The 17,224-nt window shown below is 39.5% G+C and overlaps 2 protein-coding genes across 2 annotated transcripts; one reads left to right on the top strand and one right to left on the bottom strand.

Moving 5' to 3' along the window:
• Window positions 1–354: 354 nt before the first annotated feature.
• On the top strand, window positions 355–11,635 carry zranb1b (zinc finger, RAN-binding domain containing 1b). Its single transcript, XM_046855066.1, is given in 11 exon segments — window positions 355–745; window positions 3,296–3,631; window positions 3,634–4,219; window positions 7,091–7,278; window positions 7,394–7,547; window positions 7,630–7,701; window positions 8,297–8,495; window positions 9,378–9,498; window positions 9,892–10,021; window positions 10,882–11,111; window positions 11,194–11,635. Coding segments are annotated over 10 exon segments (2,136 nt in total). The 5' UTR covers window positions 355–745; window positions 3,296–3,394; the 3' UTR covers window positions 11,413–11,635.
• A 1,024-nt stretch (window positions 11,636–12,659) lies between these two features.
• Window positions 12,660–16,950, bottom strand: psmc1a (proteasome 26S subunit, ATPase 1a). Its single transcript, XM_046855067.1, has 11 exons — window positions 16,818–16,950; window positions 16,429–16,482; window positions 16,218–16,314; window positions 15,979–16,103; window positions 15,372–15,557; window positions 14,997–15,125; window positions 14,375–14,471; window positions 14,098–14,287; window positions 13,524–13,675; window positions 13,222–13,376; window positions 12,660–12,915 (listed from the first exon to the last, which is right to left on the bottom strand). The coding sequence occupies exons 1-11, from the start codon at window positions 16,818–16,820 to the stop codon at window positions 12,781–12,783; spliced, it is 1,323 nt and encodes a 440-aa protein (XP_046711023.1). The 5' UTR covers window positions 16,821–16,950; the 3' UTR covers window positions 12,660–12,780.
• Between the last annotated feature and the right edge of the window lie 274 nt (window positions 16,951–17,224).

The raw sequence follows: 17,224 nt of genomic DNA, 5'->3' as shown, positions 1-17,224 counted from the left end.
ATTTCAATAAAGTTTATGGCGTAGTTTGTTTGTTTGTTTGTTTGTTTATTTATTTATTTGTTACAATATTTTGTCTTATTTTAAAATTAAGGATCAAGCCATAAATACGGGTTACAAAAAAGATTATGCTTTAAATAACACTACATTGGCATGAAAATTATTCGGCTTTAGTTTTGCTTAGATGTAATAAAAACGCAATAAGATGACATCTCTAAACCGGTGCTGAAAACCAACTACACCGAACCCCTGCATAATGCTGCGGTAGATCTTTTCTGAAATGATTACGTCACCCTTTTACTACAGTCGCCGTTGCCTGATATGTATGAAAAGCCCGCCATTGCGGCTCCAAACGAAGGCGCTATCCGGCCGTCACTACTTTGTCCGTAGAGCCAAGATGGCGGTAAGAGCTTGTCAGTTTTCTGGCAGCCTAGTTACACAGGGAGAGTCCGAAGCCCTTTAATCGATGTCAATGAAATACGCAAGCCCTAATTGGCCGAGATCAGTCACGTGGAGAAGCAGCCAATCACGTTCGAGCACCGCTCCAGGTGGCGTCCCTCCTCCCTGTATCTCTGGAGTAGGTTTATTTTGGTTTACCCTGTTCCCGTGCTGCCGCCATTAGACAAATCGGCACTGGAAATGGGAATTAGCACTTTATAAGTTCCCGGAAAAGATAAAAATTGCAAAAAATAAAGCAAAAATAAAGAAACTGGGTTTCGCGGATAGCAGGCTGGTTGCGGTGGATAAGGTAAGGGTGGAGGTAATAATCCGAGTGTGCTGCTAACGGCTAAATCGTAGCTGCAGGGGGTTTGTCGGGTTGTTTATAAGGAAGGATAGGTTTCGTTCGGTCAACTGCACGAAAGCGCCGGGGCTGCGTTACTACAGAAATGCAACTCAAGAGGGCTCTGTGCTCTCTGAGAAACCGAGAGCACGAACCGAGAACGGGTAAAGGCCTGTAGGATTAGCGTGTCCATTGATTTTTTTCCCCCTTCTCCGTTTTGCCCACACAAGCTCGGAACGCTACTGTAGATCCGCTGCTCTCCTCTCACCTTCTGCCCAAATCCAAGGAGGCTGCTTAGCTGACCTAGCTAGCTCCAGTGATCGGATAAGGACATCCTGTCATTACTTAGACTTCAGTAGTACGTTAAACAAAAATATTGTTTTTTGCGCCGTTTAGTGTCCATGTTCATTTCCAAGCTCTGCTTTAACGCTGATATCTAAAATAGCATCACTTCTGATGTTAACAAATTTGAACTGAGTTTTCAATTAATGTAGTTTGTTGACGTGCTATAATTTAGCTCAAACTGTGGTATATAGTTTAAGCAGCTTACTCTCCGGACTAAACCGTTTGATTGGGGTCACAGATCGGACTGGAACAAACACACACAGCCTAACTTCATACACGTCTGTGTGTGTGTTGTTAACCTCGGAGTTAAACCACTTCAGCGGCTATTCGTTCATGTGAGGAAGTGACGTCTTTGGTCCTTGAACGTTTCCTTTTAGCTCAAGCGAACATTAAAGACAGGAGCCGGATTATTATACAGTGATATTGCGACAGTTTATTTATTCTTGCGATTAAAAAATAAAAGTATTTACAAAAACTGGGACAATGTTAATGCTCTCTTAGACCAGGAACTCCCTTTGCTGTCGGAAATTAAAATGTTAACATTTCCCGAAAACAAAACACGACGTGACGCTTGGATTACAACTGTAAAGGCTGGATAACAACGCGAGGATATCTACTGTTATATAAAACCAACAACACATAATTAATTAAAATGTAATATGAATTAAATAAAAAAAGACTCTTTAGGGCAGCATTGAATTGCATGCATTTTGTTTATTTGTGACCACACGCAGGACTCGGGTGGAACGTTCCATCTCACACACTGTTCCACGCAACATGGCTACAAACTTCACCAAATCTAATCAGAAACATTTAAAAACGTATGAAATAATAACGTGTGCAATAAATTGTGATGGAACACAATTTTGTAATGCGCGTGCTGTGTTATACTAGCTTCACTGTTCTTAACCCGCGCGCGGGTTCTTAGCCACAGTGCATCTGATCTCTCGCTCTCTACACTCCCACAACTCCCGCGCATTTCACGCGACTCCAAGTTACTGTTGTAGTTGTACATTATTTTTAACCTTAAATTTCACTCGCTACAATTCAATTAAAATTTAGACAGAAGTGTGATTTTATTATTAGCATAGACATAAAGACATGCGTGCAATGCGCACCAATAAACTCTCCGGTTACCATAGCAACAAATCAAAGCAATGGGCATTTTTTTAAAGAGTGTATGACACTCCAACCCTCATCAAACGCACGAAAACGCATGATGCATTCATGCTGTATGATCAAATGTTTTCGACTCTTCCGCTAAGGAAGTTATCGAAGGCATCCAAACTGTTGTCTTTACCGCTAGTCCCGTATAGACGCACTCGGTCTGAACCAGATAATAGTTAAGGTAAATGTTTAATTTTCTGAGTAAAAAGTTGTCGCATCAGTGTCTGTTTTTAGCGATTATAAATATCTCAACTGTTCTGTTTAACTAAACCTAACAATAACGTTAGTCTTTTTGTTTTGACAGCACCGTGCTTTAAAAATGGGGCCACCGAAAAGAATTTAGCACCAAACATGCGCGGTATCATCTCAACGCGTTTGTTATTGTTTACATCCTTGAAATGGACTATAGGAGGCGATGCATTCCTGCTTATTTTATCATTAACAACAGTATGAGCTTGCTAATGCTGCTTACAGTTCATTAGAGAACTGTGTGTGAGCCAACACGACTAGCACAGTAAAGCATATCTGTGAGCTTGGCTTGCCTGTCGAGCAAGCTGGAATTGTCTGCGTTTTGTGTGTTTGTTTCCCCATTTGGACTTTGCACAAGAATGCTCCAGAGTTTGAAAGCAAGTTTCCCGTGGGACAAACCCATTCAGGTTGTCTGTATTGTATTTTATTTCACGCGGAAGGGCGAAAAGCCGAGTTCCTGTATAGTCAGTACATAGCCCTGAAATCCCTGCAGCTTATGGTTTGAGAAAGCACAGCTGCACTACCACATGTAAAATATTCAGATGAATGGGATGTGCCTCTACTGCGTCTTACTCAAATGTGAACAAGTGCCCTCGAGTTATCTCATTCATCTATCTGACAAAACTAGCTGTATATTACAAAAGGTTATTTTGGCCGTATGGTTCTCAGCGTGTATCGTTACTAATCTTGTGCTTTGATGCAACTGTCATGTAAAATACGCATCTGATTGACTGATTTGTGTGCTTCTTTTCTCAGAGCACCCTGGCAGGCTGAGTGGCCTTTGGTCAGGCGTGAGCCAGCGGAGGGTGGGAGGGAAGAAGGGAAGGGGCATTGAGAAGTTCTGCTCGAGCGAGGATGACTGATCTCCAGCCGAAGTGGAGCTGCGATTATTGCACGTACGAGAACTGGCCATCCGCCATTAAGTGCACTATGTGTCGCGCCCAAAGACCCACTGGCCCCATCATCACCGAGGAGCCGTTTAAGACCAGCTCGAGTCTCAACTCGCACCTGTGCTCCACTCAGGAAGGCTCCAGTGTTCTTATCTGCCCCGATTCTAGTGCCCGACCCAGAGTACGTATGACCGATGAGGCCCGGAGATAGCCAGCAAATGGTCATGCCACATGTGCACCTATCTGAACTGGCCACGTGCCATCCGCTGCACTCAGTGTCTCAGCCAGAGGCAGCAGGGGCCTCAGCAGGGCTCTTACAAGCCCTCAGATGGCCCACACACCTCTGAACCAGGCTGTCGACTTCCTGCACCAACCGCTCCTGACCCGTGTGAGGAATACAATGATCGTAATCGCCTGAACACGCGTGTACAGCACTGGGCTTGCTCAGCCTGCACCTATGAGAACTGGCCCAAGACCCTAAGGTGTGTTGTGTGTGACCACCCTAAGCCGAGTGATGCCGTTCTGCAGGAGCCGCAGCCTGAGAGTACCATGGCCCTGTCTATAGTGAACGAGCAGGAGAGGACAGCAGGGGGAGGGGGTGTGGGGGGCAGTAAATCTGCTCAGAGGAGGTTTTCACCGCCTGTGCCAACAGGCCAGGCCGAAGTACAGATTGAGCTCGCGTCCGGGGCAATGGGCGCCCAAGAAGAGCACCAAACAGACTTTAAGAAACTAAAGCAGATCAGGAACAGGATGCGGAGGAGTGACTGGCTCTTTCTCAATGCATGTGCAGGTGAGAGGAAGTCTGGGAGCTTCAAAATGTTCACTTTCATGGATCCTTATTTTTAACTGCAATGTGTACTAGCCAATACTCTGAATTCTTGAGTGATTCCTCAATTTATTTGTATTTTTTAAATATTCCAAACGTGTTCCTGCAATACAGTTTATATCATCATTGCTCAGCACTGTAACACAGGAAGCTTGTTCTGGTTCACCGGACCTAAATTTGACCAAGATTAATGTATTACCACACTGCAGAAATTGGTTTATCTATATTTTTACACAGTTTGAAAACGTCATAAATATAATTTAGTAATATCTATGTGCTCACAAAAACAAAATGAGTCTCTTGGTTTTGTGTTTAAATATTCCCCTGTTTAGTAGATATTCTTATTTTCATTTACAGTGCAGAATTTATGTGGAAAGAAGAGAAGCATTTAATTTTCTTCCCATATCCCAGCTTGTTTTGAAGCTTGGGTCAAAATACAGGGTAAGCCATGATACCGTGCCCTTGAAGCAGAGAGGGTTTATAGCCTTCCCCAAGAGTCCAGAAGTGGCAGCTTGATGATGCAAGGGCTTGAACCCCTGACCTTCTTAGCAGTAGCACAGACCCTTAGCCATGAATTTGACGACACACACTGTACACAATAAATTAGCATATTCCTACCCCATGAACTAGCTTTATCACTGCATAGTAAAAGCTAGCTATTAGTAAATATGGTTTGTTTGTGTAGTTGTGGTTTTTGCAGCTTTGCATGGTTTATAGTTTTTAAATAATTCTGTGTGTAAAGAATTTGGGTGTATCTGCACTCATAGACAACCCAAAATCTTGATTTTTTTTTCTGTTGATTATACTAAGTCCAACTTCAATGAAAAACAGAGCAGGCTACATTGGTGTATGAGCTGTGTGCGGTTAATATGGCACATTTAACAAAAGCCTAATGCCTGCACTGCCACTTGGAGGGGGGAAAAGGCTGATATGGATCAGTAACACATTGACCCACAGTCCAGAACAAATGTAAGCCCCCATAGTTGCTCCCAAACCTCTGCTATAGATTACCAAACACCACAAAAATAGCAATAGAAGAACCTACACTGTTAAAAACAAGTTCTCTTTATTGGATTAATTAGATTTAGCAGAAGGGATAGCAGATCTAGAATGCTATTGGCTACTGTGGAATTCAGTCACCCCACCCCACCCCTTCCTGACTTCCTTTTTCTAAGACTAATGTCATCATCAGGATCCAAAAATGGCTCTCAGCTGACTTTCAGCCAATTTGTTTCATTATTTCAGACAAGCAACAAAATCTCATCTTTTTACTTCAGATCACTATGACTGATTAAACTTGATATAAATGTCCTTCTCTAAAGATGTTAACAAACTGGACAGCAAGATTGTTTTGTTTATAATCTGTGTTAAGATTTCTTACAGGATGGCTGCTTGCTGCTTTTAAACGTTTTATCCTTTTCATCTAATATGAAAAAGGGCTGAGTAGACAAATTTCACTTCAGAAACTGGTTTCCTTTTGACAAAATGAAACTTTGTGTCATTTGACATGAATATGGCTGAAAAAATGCATGACATTAATGGCTTATGTTATTTTTGCATAAGAAGATTTGTATCTTTAGATTAGTTTTTTCTGTAGTTGCTGATTTTATAATATATAATGTGCTATGTAGGTTTAGCGTGTGTGTTTATATTTTATGTACCTTGGTAATTTCTCTGTAACAGTGCAGAAATGTGCAGTTCTGCAAATGTTTTATTCTCTGCAAATGTCTATAAGACCCTCATGAATTTTTTGTGATTTTTTTCTTAACTCTGTTAGCAAATGGTTTGATATGAATCAACCATTTTCTAGAAGAATCTCTAACAACTGAAACCTGAAGAAAGACATTTATCAAAACACTGCCTGATTTGAGCTTTCAGTTTGCTGAACCTTTGCTGAAAGTCCATGTAAGGAAATATTGAAAGTCAGATTTTTTTTCCCTCTGTTGAAGATCTACAATGCTTTTGTATCACCATGGAAATGCTTTTTCCTCCCCAGCTTTCGATGTTTATAGGAGTTTCTTCGGAAATTTTAAATCTACAGAACGTTTCATTTCAGAAAGCTAAATAACTATTGCTGCTTTAAACATTTCTTTTTATTCTTATTTTCTTTTTTCATTTTTTTTTTCATAGAGAGTCAGCAGTTCAATCAGATCTGGTCTGTAAATGACAAAAGTTACACTGGATTTAAGATTATAATTTTGAGATGAGGATAATTTATAGTAACTGCTGGTGCCAAATAATTAATTCCCAACTCCATAAGATAAAACTATAATTTTGTGTTTATCCGTGAACCCCATACTAACATGTTTACATTCTATAGTTTTACAATTGAATTGAGCAGAGTGGACTTTTTGAGTGTAAAATACACCAGTTCCAATAATTTGTCAGTACTAAAGGCAAATATTAAATAATTAATTTGAGATTTATGGACATCACCCTCCAAAAGTATTGGAAACGTCAAGGCCATAGTTTTTCGGTTTGAGTTCAGAAGGCTAATATGAGAAATTAAATCATAATTTTAGCTTTCATTCTCTGATATTTACATTTAAATGTGTTCTACAACTTTGAGCTTTTGTTTAAATACACCCTTATTTCATTTGTTAAAAATATGACTGACAGGCTTTTGTTGTTTCTCAGGTTAGAGTGCTGGAAAAAATCTGATTGAGCATTTTTTTCTTTTTATATATATATATATAAATCTCTTTCGATATCAAACCAAAATGTCTTCAGTACATTACAAAAACAATAGACTGGCTCTTGTTTTTACAATACCTTTGGGGGGGACTGTATGCAGTTTGTATGTATGTTTACCGTGTGTATTTCATCGCTTTGCAGGTGTGGTGGAGGGCGATTTGGCTGCAGTCGAAGCTTATAAGTCATCAGGTGGTGACATCGCACGCCAGCTGACCTCAGACGAGGTCCGCCTGTTAAACCGCCCGTCTGCATTTAACCCTGGCTTCACTCTAGTGCACCTCGCTATCCGCTTTCAGCGCCAGGACATGCTCTCTGTGCTCCTCACTGAGGTCAGCCTGCACAGCCCCATTTCTAAATCCTTACCATTCATGAACTAGTCTAGTGAATCTCATTTCTCACACCTGTTACATTGACGCATGTGTTTGTGTGTTTATTCTCATTCAGGTGTCTCAGCAGGCACCTAAGTGTATTCCAGCCATGGTATGTCCAGAATTAACAGAGCAGATTCGTCGGGAAGTGGCTGCCGCACTACACAGGCGTAAAGGAGAATTTCCCTGTTACTTCTTTACTGATATCACTACCTTTACCCTTCCTGCAGGTGAGACATATTGTTTTCACTAAACCTCATGTGTGATGGTAATTGTGCTTGCTCTTTATTTGACCTGCCATATCTTATGTAGATATTGAAGACCTGCCTCCTAATGTTCAAGAGAAGCTGTTTGATGAGGTGTTGGATCGAGATGTGCAGAAAGGTACAAAATAATGGATAATGGCAATATTATTGCACAGGTTTCGATTTTTTTTTTTATTTCTCAGATTTAATTTAAATAAATTTAAATAAAACTAAAAGTTTTTTTTCTCTTTAGACTGAATGGAATTCTTAGTCTTGTTTCTAATAAACCAGCATTAGAATGTATTTATTAATAGAGGCTTCAAAGGCATTTTTGTAAGCTGCTCTGGAAAACAGTTTCTGCCAACTGCTGTAAACATAAAGAGAAATGTCCAGCTCTGATTTTGTATTTATTTGATATGTTTGCCAAATTCATTACACCAAATAGCCCCTAATGGTGTGGGTTATGCTGCCAGAAATACACTAATCCCCTTAAATTACACTTGGTGATCATAAATTTGGAGGTTTTCTTTTTCTTTTTTCTTTTTTGGGGTGGTTGGGTGTATCGCAGACATCTAAAATTCTTTTCAGTTCTTTTTGTCTTCTTTCTATTTTCTTTTCCTTTGTAATCTCTTGTAAGCTCTTTTCTCTCTGCAAAAGTTAAACAAAAGATTTTTTCCATAAATACGCAGTCCTATAATAAGCACACTTCTATAAACTGCTGTAAATTGTTGCAGAGCTTGAAGAGGAATCTCCAATCATAAACTGGTCATTGGAGCTCGGCACACGGCTGGACAGCCGGTTATACGCTCTGTGGAACCGCACTGCAGGAGACTGCCTTCTGGACTCAGTGCTGCAGGCCACATGGGGCATTTACGACAAAGATTCCGTACTGAGAAAAAGCCTGCATGACAGCTTACATGACTGCTCACACTGGTGAGGGAAAACACATCACAAGCCTCTCTAGAGCGAATCAAAGAAACCATTATTTGTTAATCGAAAGAACAGAAATTTTGATTAAATATGGCTGATTTGCACATGAACAGATGGCTCTTATGCATATTTTTTCCTGGAGTGTTTAATCAGTTATCAAATACTGAATTGGAAATTAGACAAATACAAAAGTAATGGGGGTGGGGGATAGGGTGTACAGGTGAACCAGAAAGCTGCAGTATTGAATCATTTAAGAGTTAGACAACGAAGACCTCACTGCTGCAGTCTTTGACATGAACTGCTAGAAGCTATTTATTCCCCAGATAGATTTTTGGAGCCATCGTAGTTAGACAGTTTGGCAGGAATTTGTTTTATTTAAACTTGAACCGTTTCTAATTTGAGAGCACACCTACAACAGTGACCTTTTTCAGTTCAAAAGACAATGTTTAATACTATATTTGAGTATTTTGGCTGGGGTCTGATTTTATGGAAGACTGAATTTATCATTTGCATGCTCACACACATAAAAAATAAAGATTATAAATAAAATACATAAAAATAAAGATTAATTCTACTGTTTGTACAAAGAATATTTTTTCATGAACAATGTTTTCTAACCAAATACTCATTATTCATATTAAAGTTGCAGAGCCATGATATTTCAGGAGTATAGTGTATGTAACTCTCTAGAATGGAAATTTACATCACAGTCTCGCACTAAATGCATCATCATAACCCGTCAATGAGTGCGAGATAAGTTTCTTTCAATATAATATTATTGTAGGTGACTCACATTTCCTACATGTCTGATTGATTTCTCTAGATATAAATTATTTAAGAGGTGACTTTTTTTTATGATATTGATTTGTTGTGTTTGTATTGCAGGTTCTACACACGCTGGAAGGAGTGGGAATCGTGGTATTCCCAGAGTTTTGGCTTGCACTTCTCTCTGAGAGAAGAACAGTGGCAGGAAGACTGGGCTTTTATTTTATCACTGGCCAGTCAGGTATGCATTCTTTTTCATATCCTTTCTTACACACGCAGACATTGTATAGAGAGAAACGGTAAGATAAGATATACCTTTATTCGTCCCGCAGTGGGGAATTTTCTTAGACTAGGCAACCTACTCCTCACTTCAGTCTCATGTAATAATCACATAGCCATTATGGTGGCAGGATTGATGAGATTTTTCATAAATATCAGTTAATGTTCAATTAATGTATTATCACTTATTAATGTACAGTATGTACTATCAATATAAGATTTATTTACAACTGTAAGATTTCTCTCTCTCTCTCTCTCTCTCTCTCTCTCTCTCTCTCTCTCTCTCTCTCTCTTTTTATTTATTTATTTATTTGTATTTATTTTTTCCTCCCCTTCCTCTTTTTGTTTGCTGAAGCCTGGGGCGAGTTTGGAGCAGACTCATGTGTTCGTGCTGGCCCATATCCTTCGCCGGCCCATCATCGTGTACGGCGTGAAATATTACAAGAGCTTCCGAGGGGAGACGTTGGGATACACCCGCTTCCAGGGTGAGCCGTAGAAATAAGATTCGAATGCACAGTATTTTCAATGTAATAATTACAGTATCGATCATAAACAACCGAGCGTAATATACAATTTGGAATAATGTATATTTAATAGCTAAAGTGACTGAACTGGACGTCTAAGCTGAACTGATGAACAGTCAGTGGCACGAATAAAATCGCAGTAGATGTCACCCAGAGACTGCAAAGACAGCTGATTATATTTACTTTGAAATGTTAATGTTAGCAAAACTGTTGCACACGGAGCGGCATACATTATCACTCGGCAGCTTTAAGGCCCGTTTTTTCCTTTCATCACAGAGCATTGTGTGAATGACGACAGAAGGCGCATGCAGCCCATGTTTAATAAAATATTGGGAAACATTTTCACACCGTGCCATAATCACGATCGTAGCACCCGCCTCTCTCGCACCTGTGAACAAGGCATTAATTAGGCATCACATTCAGAAAAGTGTGTCTCTAAAATTCATACAACATACCAAATGATATTATGCTGGCTAGAACATGGATTTCTGCTGTAAAAGGATTTTAGCATCACTTTCGCACCGCTTTGTGGCACAACACATCTTCATTGGTTACAATCAAGTTAATTTCACTGCAATTTATATGAACTTTTCAATGCAAGTCATTTTTGTCCCATTACGTTAGAAGATTCTGAATTTTGGACATATGGGTTAGCCATATTTTTGCCCAGCAGATTATATAATGGTTATATAACACAAATCCAAACTGCCCTGACATGCGGCTACCACTACTCCTAATGGACATTTAGAATTATAAAGCAGATTGTTGGCATGATGCCCTGATGTAATCTAGTCTAATGTCACATCCTGCCTCCTCTACAGGAGTGTATCTACCCCTGTTGTGGGAGCAGAGTTTCTGCTGGAAGAGCCCTATAGCACTGGGTTACACACGAGGCCACTTCTCAGCCCTGGTTGCCATGGAGAATGACGGCTATGATAACCGCGGCGCAGGTGCTAATCTTAATACGGACGACGATGTCACGGTTACGTTTCTGCCCTTGGTAGACAGTGACAGGAAGCTGCTGCACATCCACTTCCTGTCTGCACAAGAGGTAAGTGGAGGTTTTGACTTGATTGGGCTGTGATGTGTGACTTCCATAAGCAAGCAGCTAAGACATGTTGCTTGTTCCTTAGATGGGAACAGAGGAGCAGCAGGAGCGTCTGCTGAGGCAGTGGCTGGACTGCTGTGTAACGGAGGGTGGAGTCCTGGTGGCGTTGCAGAAGAGTTCGAGGAGGCGGAGCCATCCTCTCGTCACGCAGATGGTGGAGAAGTGGCTGGATGGCTACAGGCAGCTCGGCACCTGCCCTGCCCTTTCGGATGGCGAAGAAGAAGAGGAGGATGAAGATGAGTGAGCAGCAAAGGCTTCGCTTTACTCAGAGACTTGGTGCACCTTTACCCCCTTGCAGAGAACACACGTACACTAATGTACCATTATTTATCCTTGTCATATGTACACACACACCATTCTTACTCTTCAGCAAATCAGAGGTCTTTTCTCATCATGATGCAAAATAAAAATTATTTTGGCCCATGCAAAATAAAAGAACTTAGGTTACAAATGGTACATGCCTTAAAGAGTATGCCCTTTGTTTTATTCCAGTTATTAGTACTAGATTTGCTTTTGGAATCAAGAATTGAAGAAATAAGGTATTTCAGTAGTTATGCTAAAGGCACTTAAGCACACTTTTAAGAAAATTTGCTTCGGCTCCATTTTTAAACTTTAGTTGTTGGTAATGTGTTTCATATACTTCTACATACATTTGAGATCAGTCTTTTTGTCCAGATCCATTCACTGAACTATTTATTTACCTGTATGACAGTTTGTGAGCGACAGAAATGAATACATACCACTGTATGATAAAAATGTTTTGATCTCTCGTGCATGAGGAATTTCAAACTTGATACAAATATCTGTGGGTAATTAAACACTTTGTTCATGCCTCACACAACAGAGACAGCCTTTCCAAATGGATCATCATCATTTTCAGTTGTTTGTTAATGCTGAAGGTTACACTACATGTGCACTAAGTCATGTTTCTACATACTGTAACACTCGGGTGTCTGGTCACATTTGTTTGCAGTTGAGGTGTTCTGAGTGTGTTTTTTTTCCCGCTTCTGCTAATACTCTCTGGATGTGCTTGTTAATATTACATTCAAAGACTTGACTGAAAACCAAAGTGAACATTGGTCCATGGTCTTGCAGTAATCAGACTTGTTTGTTTTGATGTCCTCACTCCTTTCTTGTGGCTGTGTGTTCAGTCTAGTCCCTCGCCTAGTTTAAAGACACCCTTGAGTTCTTATTTTCCGTTATTATACAATTATGTCAGATTTTGGGTATATATTGTTTGTCTCTGATGTGTGATGAGGTGGAGACCAAATCATTGAAGGATTATAAGCTGAATGTCTAACAAGTAAAGCTTCTTTAAAACCGTTTGTTTTTAAAAACAGTGTATGTGAAGTCTTATAATATGCCTATAAAGGCACTGTCAAGTATTTATTTTTTTACTGTGTTCAAGATGAGTGTGTCCGTGCCTGTTTTTTTTAATGCAAAACAGGTGACAACTGTACTGCCAGTTTTTATAAAAAAAAGCAATTGGGCTGAAGTGTAATACAGTTTAATTGCAAGAGACAGAAATGACAGCCAGCACAAACAAAAGCAAGTGTAATAGTTTTTTTTTTTTTTTTAAGTAAGACTAGGCAAAAACGTAACAATTGCCAATCTAAAGGTAGAGGCCTTCTGGTGTCCCTTCTTGTTTTTTGTAGAGCACATTCTCTTTGGACTTCTTGAAGTCCTCATTTGTTACTTTCATTCTCCTCTCCCTCAGAGCCATAAGCCCTGCTTCTGTGCATATCGCCTAGGGAAAAAAACAAACCAAAAACATGTTATGTCACACTTCCAACTAAAATATATAAATGCACTGCCCACTGGTTATGTTTAGTGCTGAACAACGTTTTTATCACAATAATTATTGATCTGATAGAGCTATTTGGCAGTAGGTGGCAGCAGAGTGTCATTCACCTGCACACAACATGCACAGATATTTAACGAGGAGAAAGTGACAGGTGAAACTGTAGAAAGTGCTTGAAGTGAGTAGTTTATACTCGTTATATATATATATTTTTTAAAATGCCGGTCATATCTGGTCTGTTCAGGATCTTACCTTAATGTCAGCGCCGGAAAGGTCATCTTTTGCCAGGATAAGGTCGTCAAGGGTTACATCATTTGCAAGAGTCATCCTACTGGTATGAATCTGGAAGATTCTGCGCTTGGTCTTCTCATCAGGCAGTGGGAACTCTATCTTACGGTCAATTCGACCTACAGATCCATATGTAGAAATTTCAGCATTAAAGCAGAAAGACTTTTCATTTCATAGAAAGAAGGAAACAATCTGAATAAAATAAAATTATTTAAAAAAATCAGTAATAATCTGATTGCATCGAGTGGGCTAGCTCAGCAACAAACCTGGACGGATAAGAGCTGGGTCGAGCGTCTCTATGCGATTAGTAGCCATGATTACTTTAACATCACCACGCGAGTCAAATCCATCCAGCTGATTCAGGAGCTCCAACATGGTCCTCTGAATCTCCCTCTCTCCACCAGAGTTAGAGTCATACCTACACAGGGAACATTGCAAACCAACCACTTAACTCAGGCAATCAGGAATATGTTCTAAAATAATTTGGTCAAAGTTAAATCTGTCATGTTCAAGCTGTAAATAGGTCACGTTCTATGAGCTGACTATTTAATTTGTCTATGGCAATGGCTAAAGACGTACATTCAAAGAAATACTATACATATTTTGTGCAAATGCTGCACACTATATAATATTTCAGTCACACGCATATAAATGTGTGAACAGGCTTTAGTAATGTATAGGATTATGGTATGGATAGGTATAACCATTCCAACACACAAACTGCCTTTACACGAGTTTATAAGAATACTTTAAATGTTATATACAGTATATGAACACTAGGTGGCTAATACAAGCATAGAGAATAAACATTTTGATAGCAGCAGCACACATCTGTCTTACCGTTTAGTTCCAATGGCATCGATCTCGTCGATAAAGACTATGGAGGGGGCATGCTCCTCTGCGACTCGGAAAAGCTCTCGCACCAGTTTTGGGCCATCGCCTAGATATTTCTGAATAAGTTCTGAACCCACAACCCTCAGGAACGTCGCAGATGTCTGATTGGCCACAGCTTTAGCCAGCAGGGTCTTCCCTAAAACACAAAATAGTCAGTGTCAGCCAATTACCCAGTGCTCAGCAAAACACAGCACTGATTTCTTTCTTAGGTGTTTTGACTGACCAGTCCCTGGTGCACCATACAGAATGACTCCTTTAGGAGGCTTTATTCCCATTTCCTCATAATACTCTGGGTGTGTAAGCGGAAGCTCAACTGACTCCTGCATAAAGAATTCCAATACGAATTGTCAGCATTATTAAAAAAAATTATATATATACAGTGGAACCTCGGAGCTCGCGAGGGTTAGGGACCAAGACCGGTCGCGAGTTCCGAATTTTCGCAACCTTTTGATACGCCCCTTCCAACCCAGTAAAAACCCAAAGAACACTATACGGAATCGATTTAAATGAGTAAATAACACTATTTCACTATTTACATAATAAAAATAGTTTTAAAGCATTTTTTAGACAATTTTAATGAGATAAACCTTGATTAGAAATGTTAAAACTAGCGTTTTGAGCAGCTTGCGGTTGCTCACGAGCCGATCTGAATGAGAGTCGCCAGGCGGAATGAAAGTCGCGAGCATGCGAGGTCGCGAGCTCCGAGGTTCCACTGTATGTGTGTGTGTGTGTGTATATATATATATATATATATATATATATATATATATATATATATATATATATATATATATATATATATATGTATGAATGTGATTAGCCGCTGTGTGTTTGACATCATATACCTTGATCTCTTGAATTTGGTTGTCTAGACCTCCAATATCAGCGTATGTCTCTTGAGGAGCCTTTTCCACTTTCATCACAGTTACCAGAGGATCTGTGTCGTCCATCAGCACACCAATCACTGCGTGCACCTGCAAACATTCACAACACTCTATAATATGGAATTTTCGCAACCCCTTCCCTCTTGACTCCAAAACCATACTCCAGCATTCTCAGTGTGTCGGTATAATAGAAATGATTGTCTTTTTAAGAATTCATTACTATGCTAAAACAGTTTTAAATCTCAGCCCGCAGTGCAGATATTGTCATCGCTGTGTAAAAGTTTACACTATGTCTAAAACACTTTACAATGTACGATTGTGGAAAATCATATTAACCTTGTGATTCAGTAAAACAGAACAGCCTGGTTCCAGAAGGTCTTTATCTACGAAGGACAGAATGCTGACGTAGTGCTCCGAGCCCACTGATGTAGACACGATCGCATGGTTATCATCAATGATCTCTTCGAGTGTTCCTACTGACATGGGCGTGCCTCTCAGGTCATCAACTTTAGACCTCTCTTCCTGTACAGAGCAACAATAACAGTAATTGATAGAATTACAGCATTTAGTCTTAGACTTAAACAAAACAAAGACATTCAAATAATGGCAAGAAAAATAATCAAGACATGTATTTGGTTTCAGATGAAAATGTACAATTCTGGGTTGGGAAACAACTTTATTACAACCCTAATACTGCAACCATCTGTGCTTAAGAAACATCTAATAACTTCACAGCTGCAGATTTCCAGACCTTGATTCAATACTATTTTAACTATATAATAGTGGATGATACTATACCCTATTTACTACATAATGCACTATTTTCGAGGTCTGCCATTTTGTAGCCTGTGTCAACACAGACCTGTCTCAGGTTCTCCCTGTGTTTGTGTATGTTTAATTCTATGACATATTTTCCTATCCTATCCGAGTTATTTCAACATACCTCCTGTTTTTCCTCAAGCGGTTTCATCTGTTCTTGGTTCCGGATAAACTCCTCCTCCATCAGTAGATAGTCCTTGATCCTCTCCTGCTTCAGCAGCTTCAGTCTGCACTGTGTGTGGGGAGTCACTAAAAACAAAAAACAACAAGCCCATTTTGTGGCTTAGGCGTATCCATGCATTACTCAAAAAAAAAAAGGGAAAAAAGAATAAAATAAAACAAATAAAACGTTTTAGATTATACCCAAAGGAAGCTTGCTTGCAGCATCTGGACCTTTCGTCTTCTTCTTTCTTTTCCCAACCCTGGTGGGAATGGGGGGCTCATATTTCTTTTTCTTATCCTTTCAGAAAAAATATGTTTGGTATTTGTTAATCAGTGAAAGGAAAATTAGATCTCATGGCTGCTCTCTGACCTGGTGCCTCTTCAGTCATAGGGAAATTTAAGCGGTACTTACTTTATCATCTTTCTTCCCCCCTCCAGGGCCATGTCCTCCACTCTGATTCTGTCCCTATACAACACAAGCGGGCATCACATTTAATATCATCGTGTAAATGATCCCCATGTGATTCAATTCTTAATTAACATAATGTCAGGTCACGACTATGACTGAAAACTACACCTAATTTACTCGAATAAATCAGCGGCTGGATAAAAAAAAAAAAAAAAGAAATCGGTTATGTATTACATCTAATTTGCGAAGCCGAATGTTGTGACCAACACATACAGCTTTAAACGTTCAAAAATGACTTTTCACAGTTAAAATATATATATCATCTAATTCAATATCATATTTATACAAGACTAAAGTGTCTAACGAGAAAGAAAAGAAATTTGCTTGCTCACCATTGTCGCTTGTTTGCCCGCTACTTGTTCCGGGTTTCGACTTCCGACTGTCTGACCTTTTTTTTTTTTTTTTTTTTTTACACTCGGGAGAGCATGAGTAATAATGTTATACTGCCACCGTCTGTGCTGGAGAAACATTAATAACTTCTAATATATAAGTAAATGCAATTTGTTATTGTTCTTAAGTAGCTTTTTCACGTATCTGTATTTTACTACCATTTGTGAAACTACATTTTGCTAAATCAGTCGTTATTTATGAATGAATAAAAACTTAACTAGTCAGCAAGCAACCAATCATTGTAGAGCACGTGTCTATGTTTTGAAGGGGTGAAAGGTGTTGGTTTACCAATCAGCAGGTCCCCACAAGGTTGTAGGTTCAAGCCCCAGCGCAGCTAAGCTAAAATGTT

Source organism: Silurus meridionalis, chromosome 8, assembly GCF_014805685.1.
Source record: "Silurus meridionalis isolate SWU-2019-XX chromosome 8, ASM1480568v1, whole genome shotgun sequence".
Taxonomy (NCBI): Eukaryota; Metazoa; Chordata; class Actinopteri; order Siluriformes; family Siluridae; genus Silurus; species Silurus meridionalis.
The sequence above is the reverse complement of the archived record's forward strand: the minus strand, read 5'-3'. Positions and strand labels throughout refer to the sequence as shown.

Coding starts and splice junctions, on each gene's coding strand:
- psmc1a (XM_046855067.1), bottom strand. Junction 13,377..13,523: donor CCCAGCTCTTATCCGTCCAG/GTTTGTTGCTGA, acceptor ATGGATCTGTAG/GTCGAATTGACCGTAAGATA. Junction 12,916..13,221: donor TTTCCGGCGCTGACATTAAG/GTAAGATCCTGA, acceptor TTTTTTCCCTAG/GCGATATGCACAGAAGCAGG.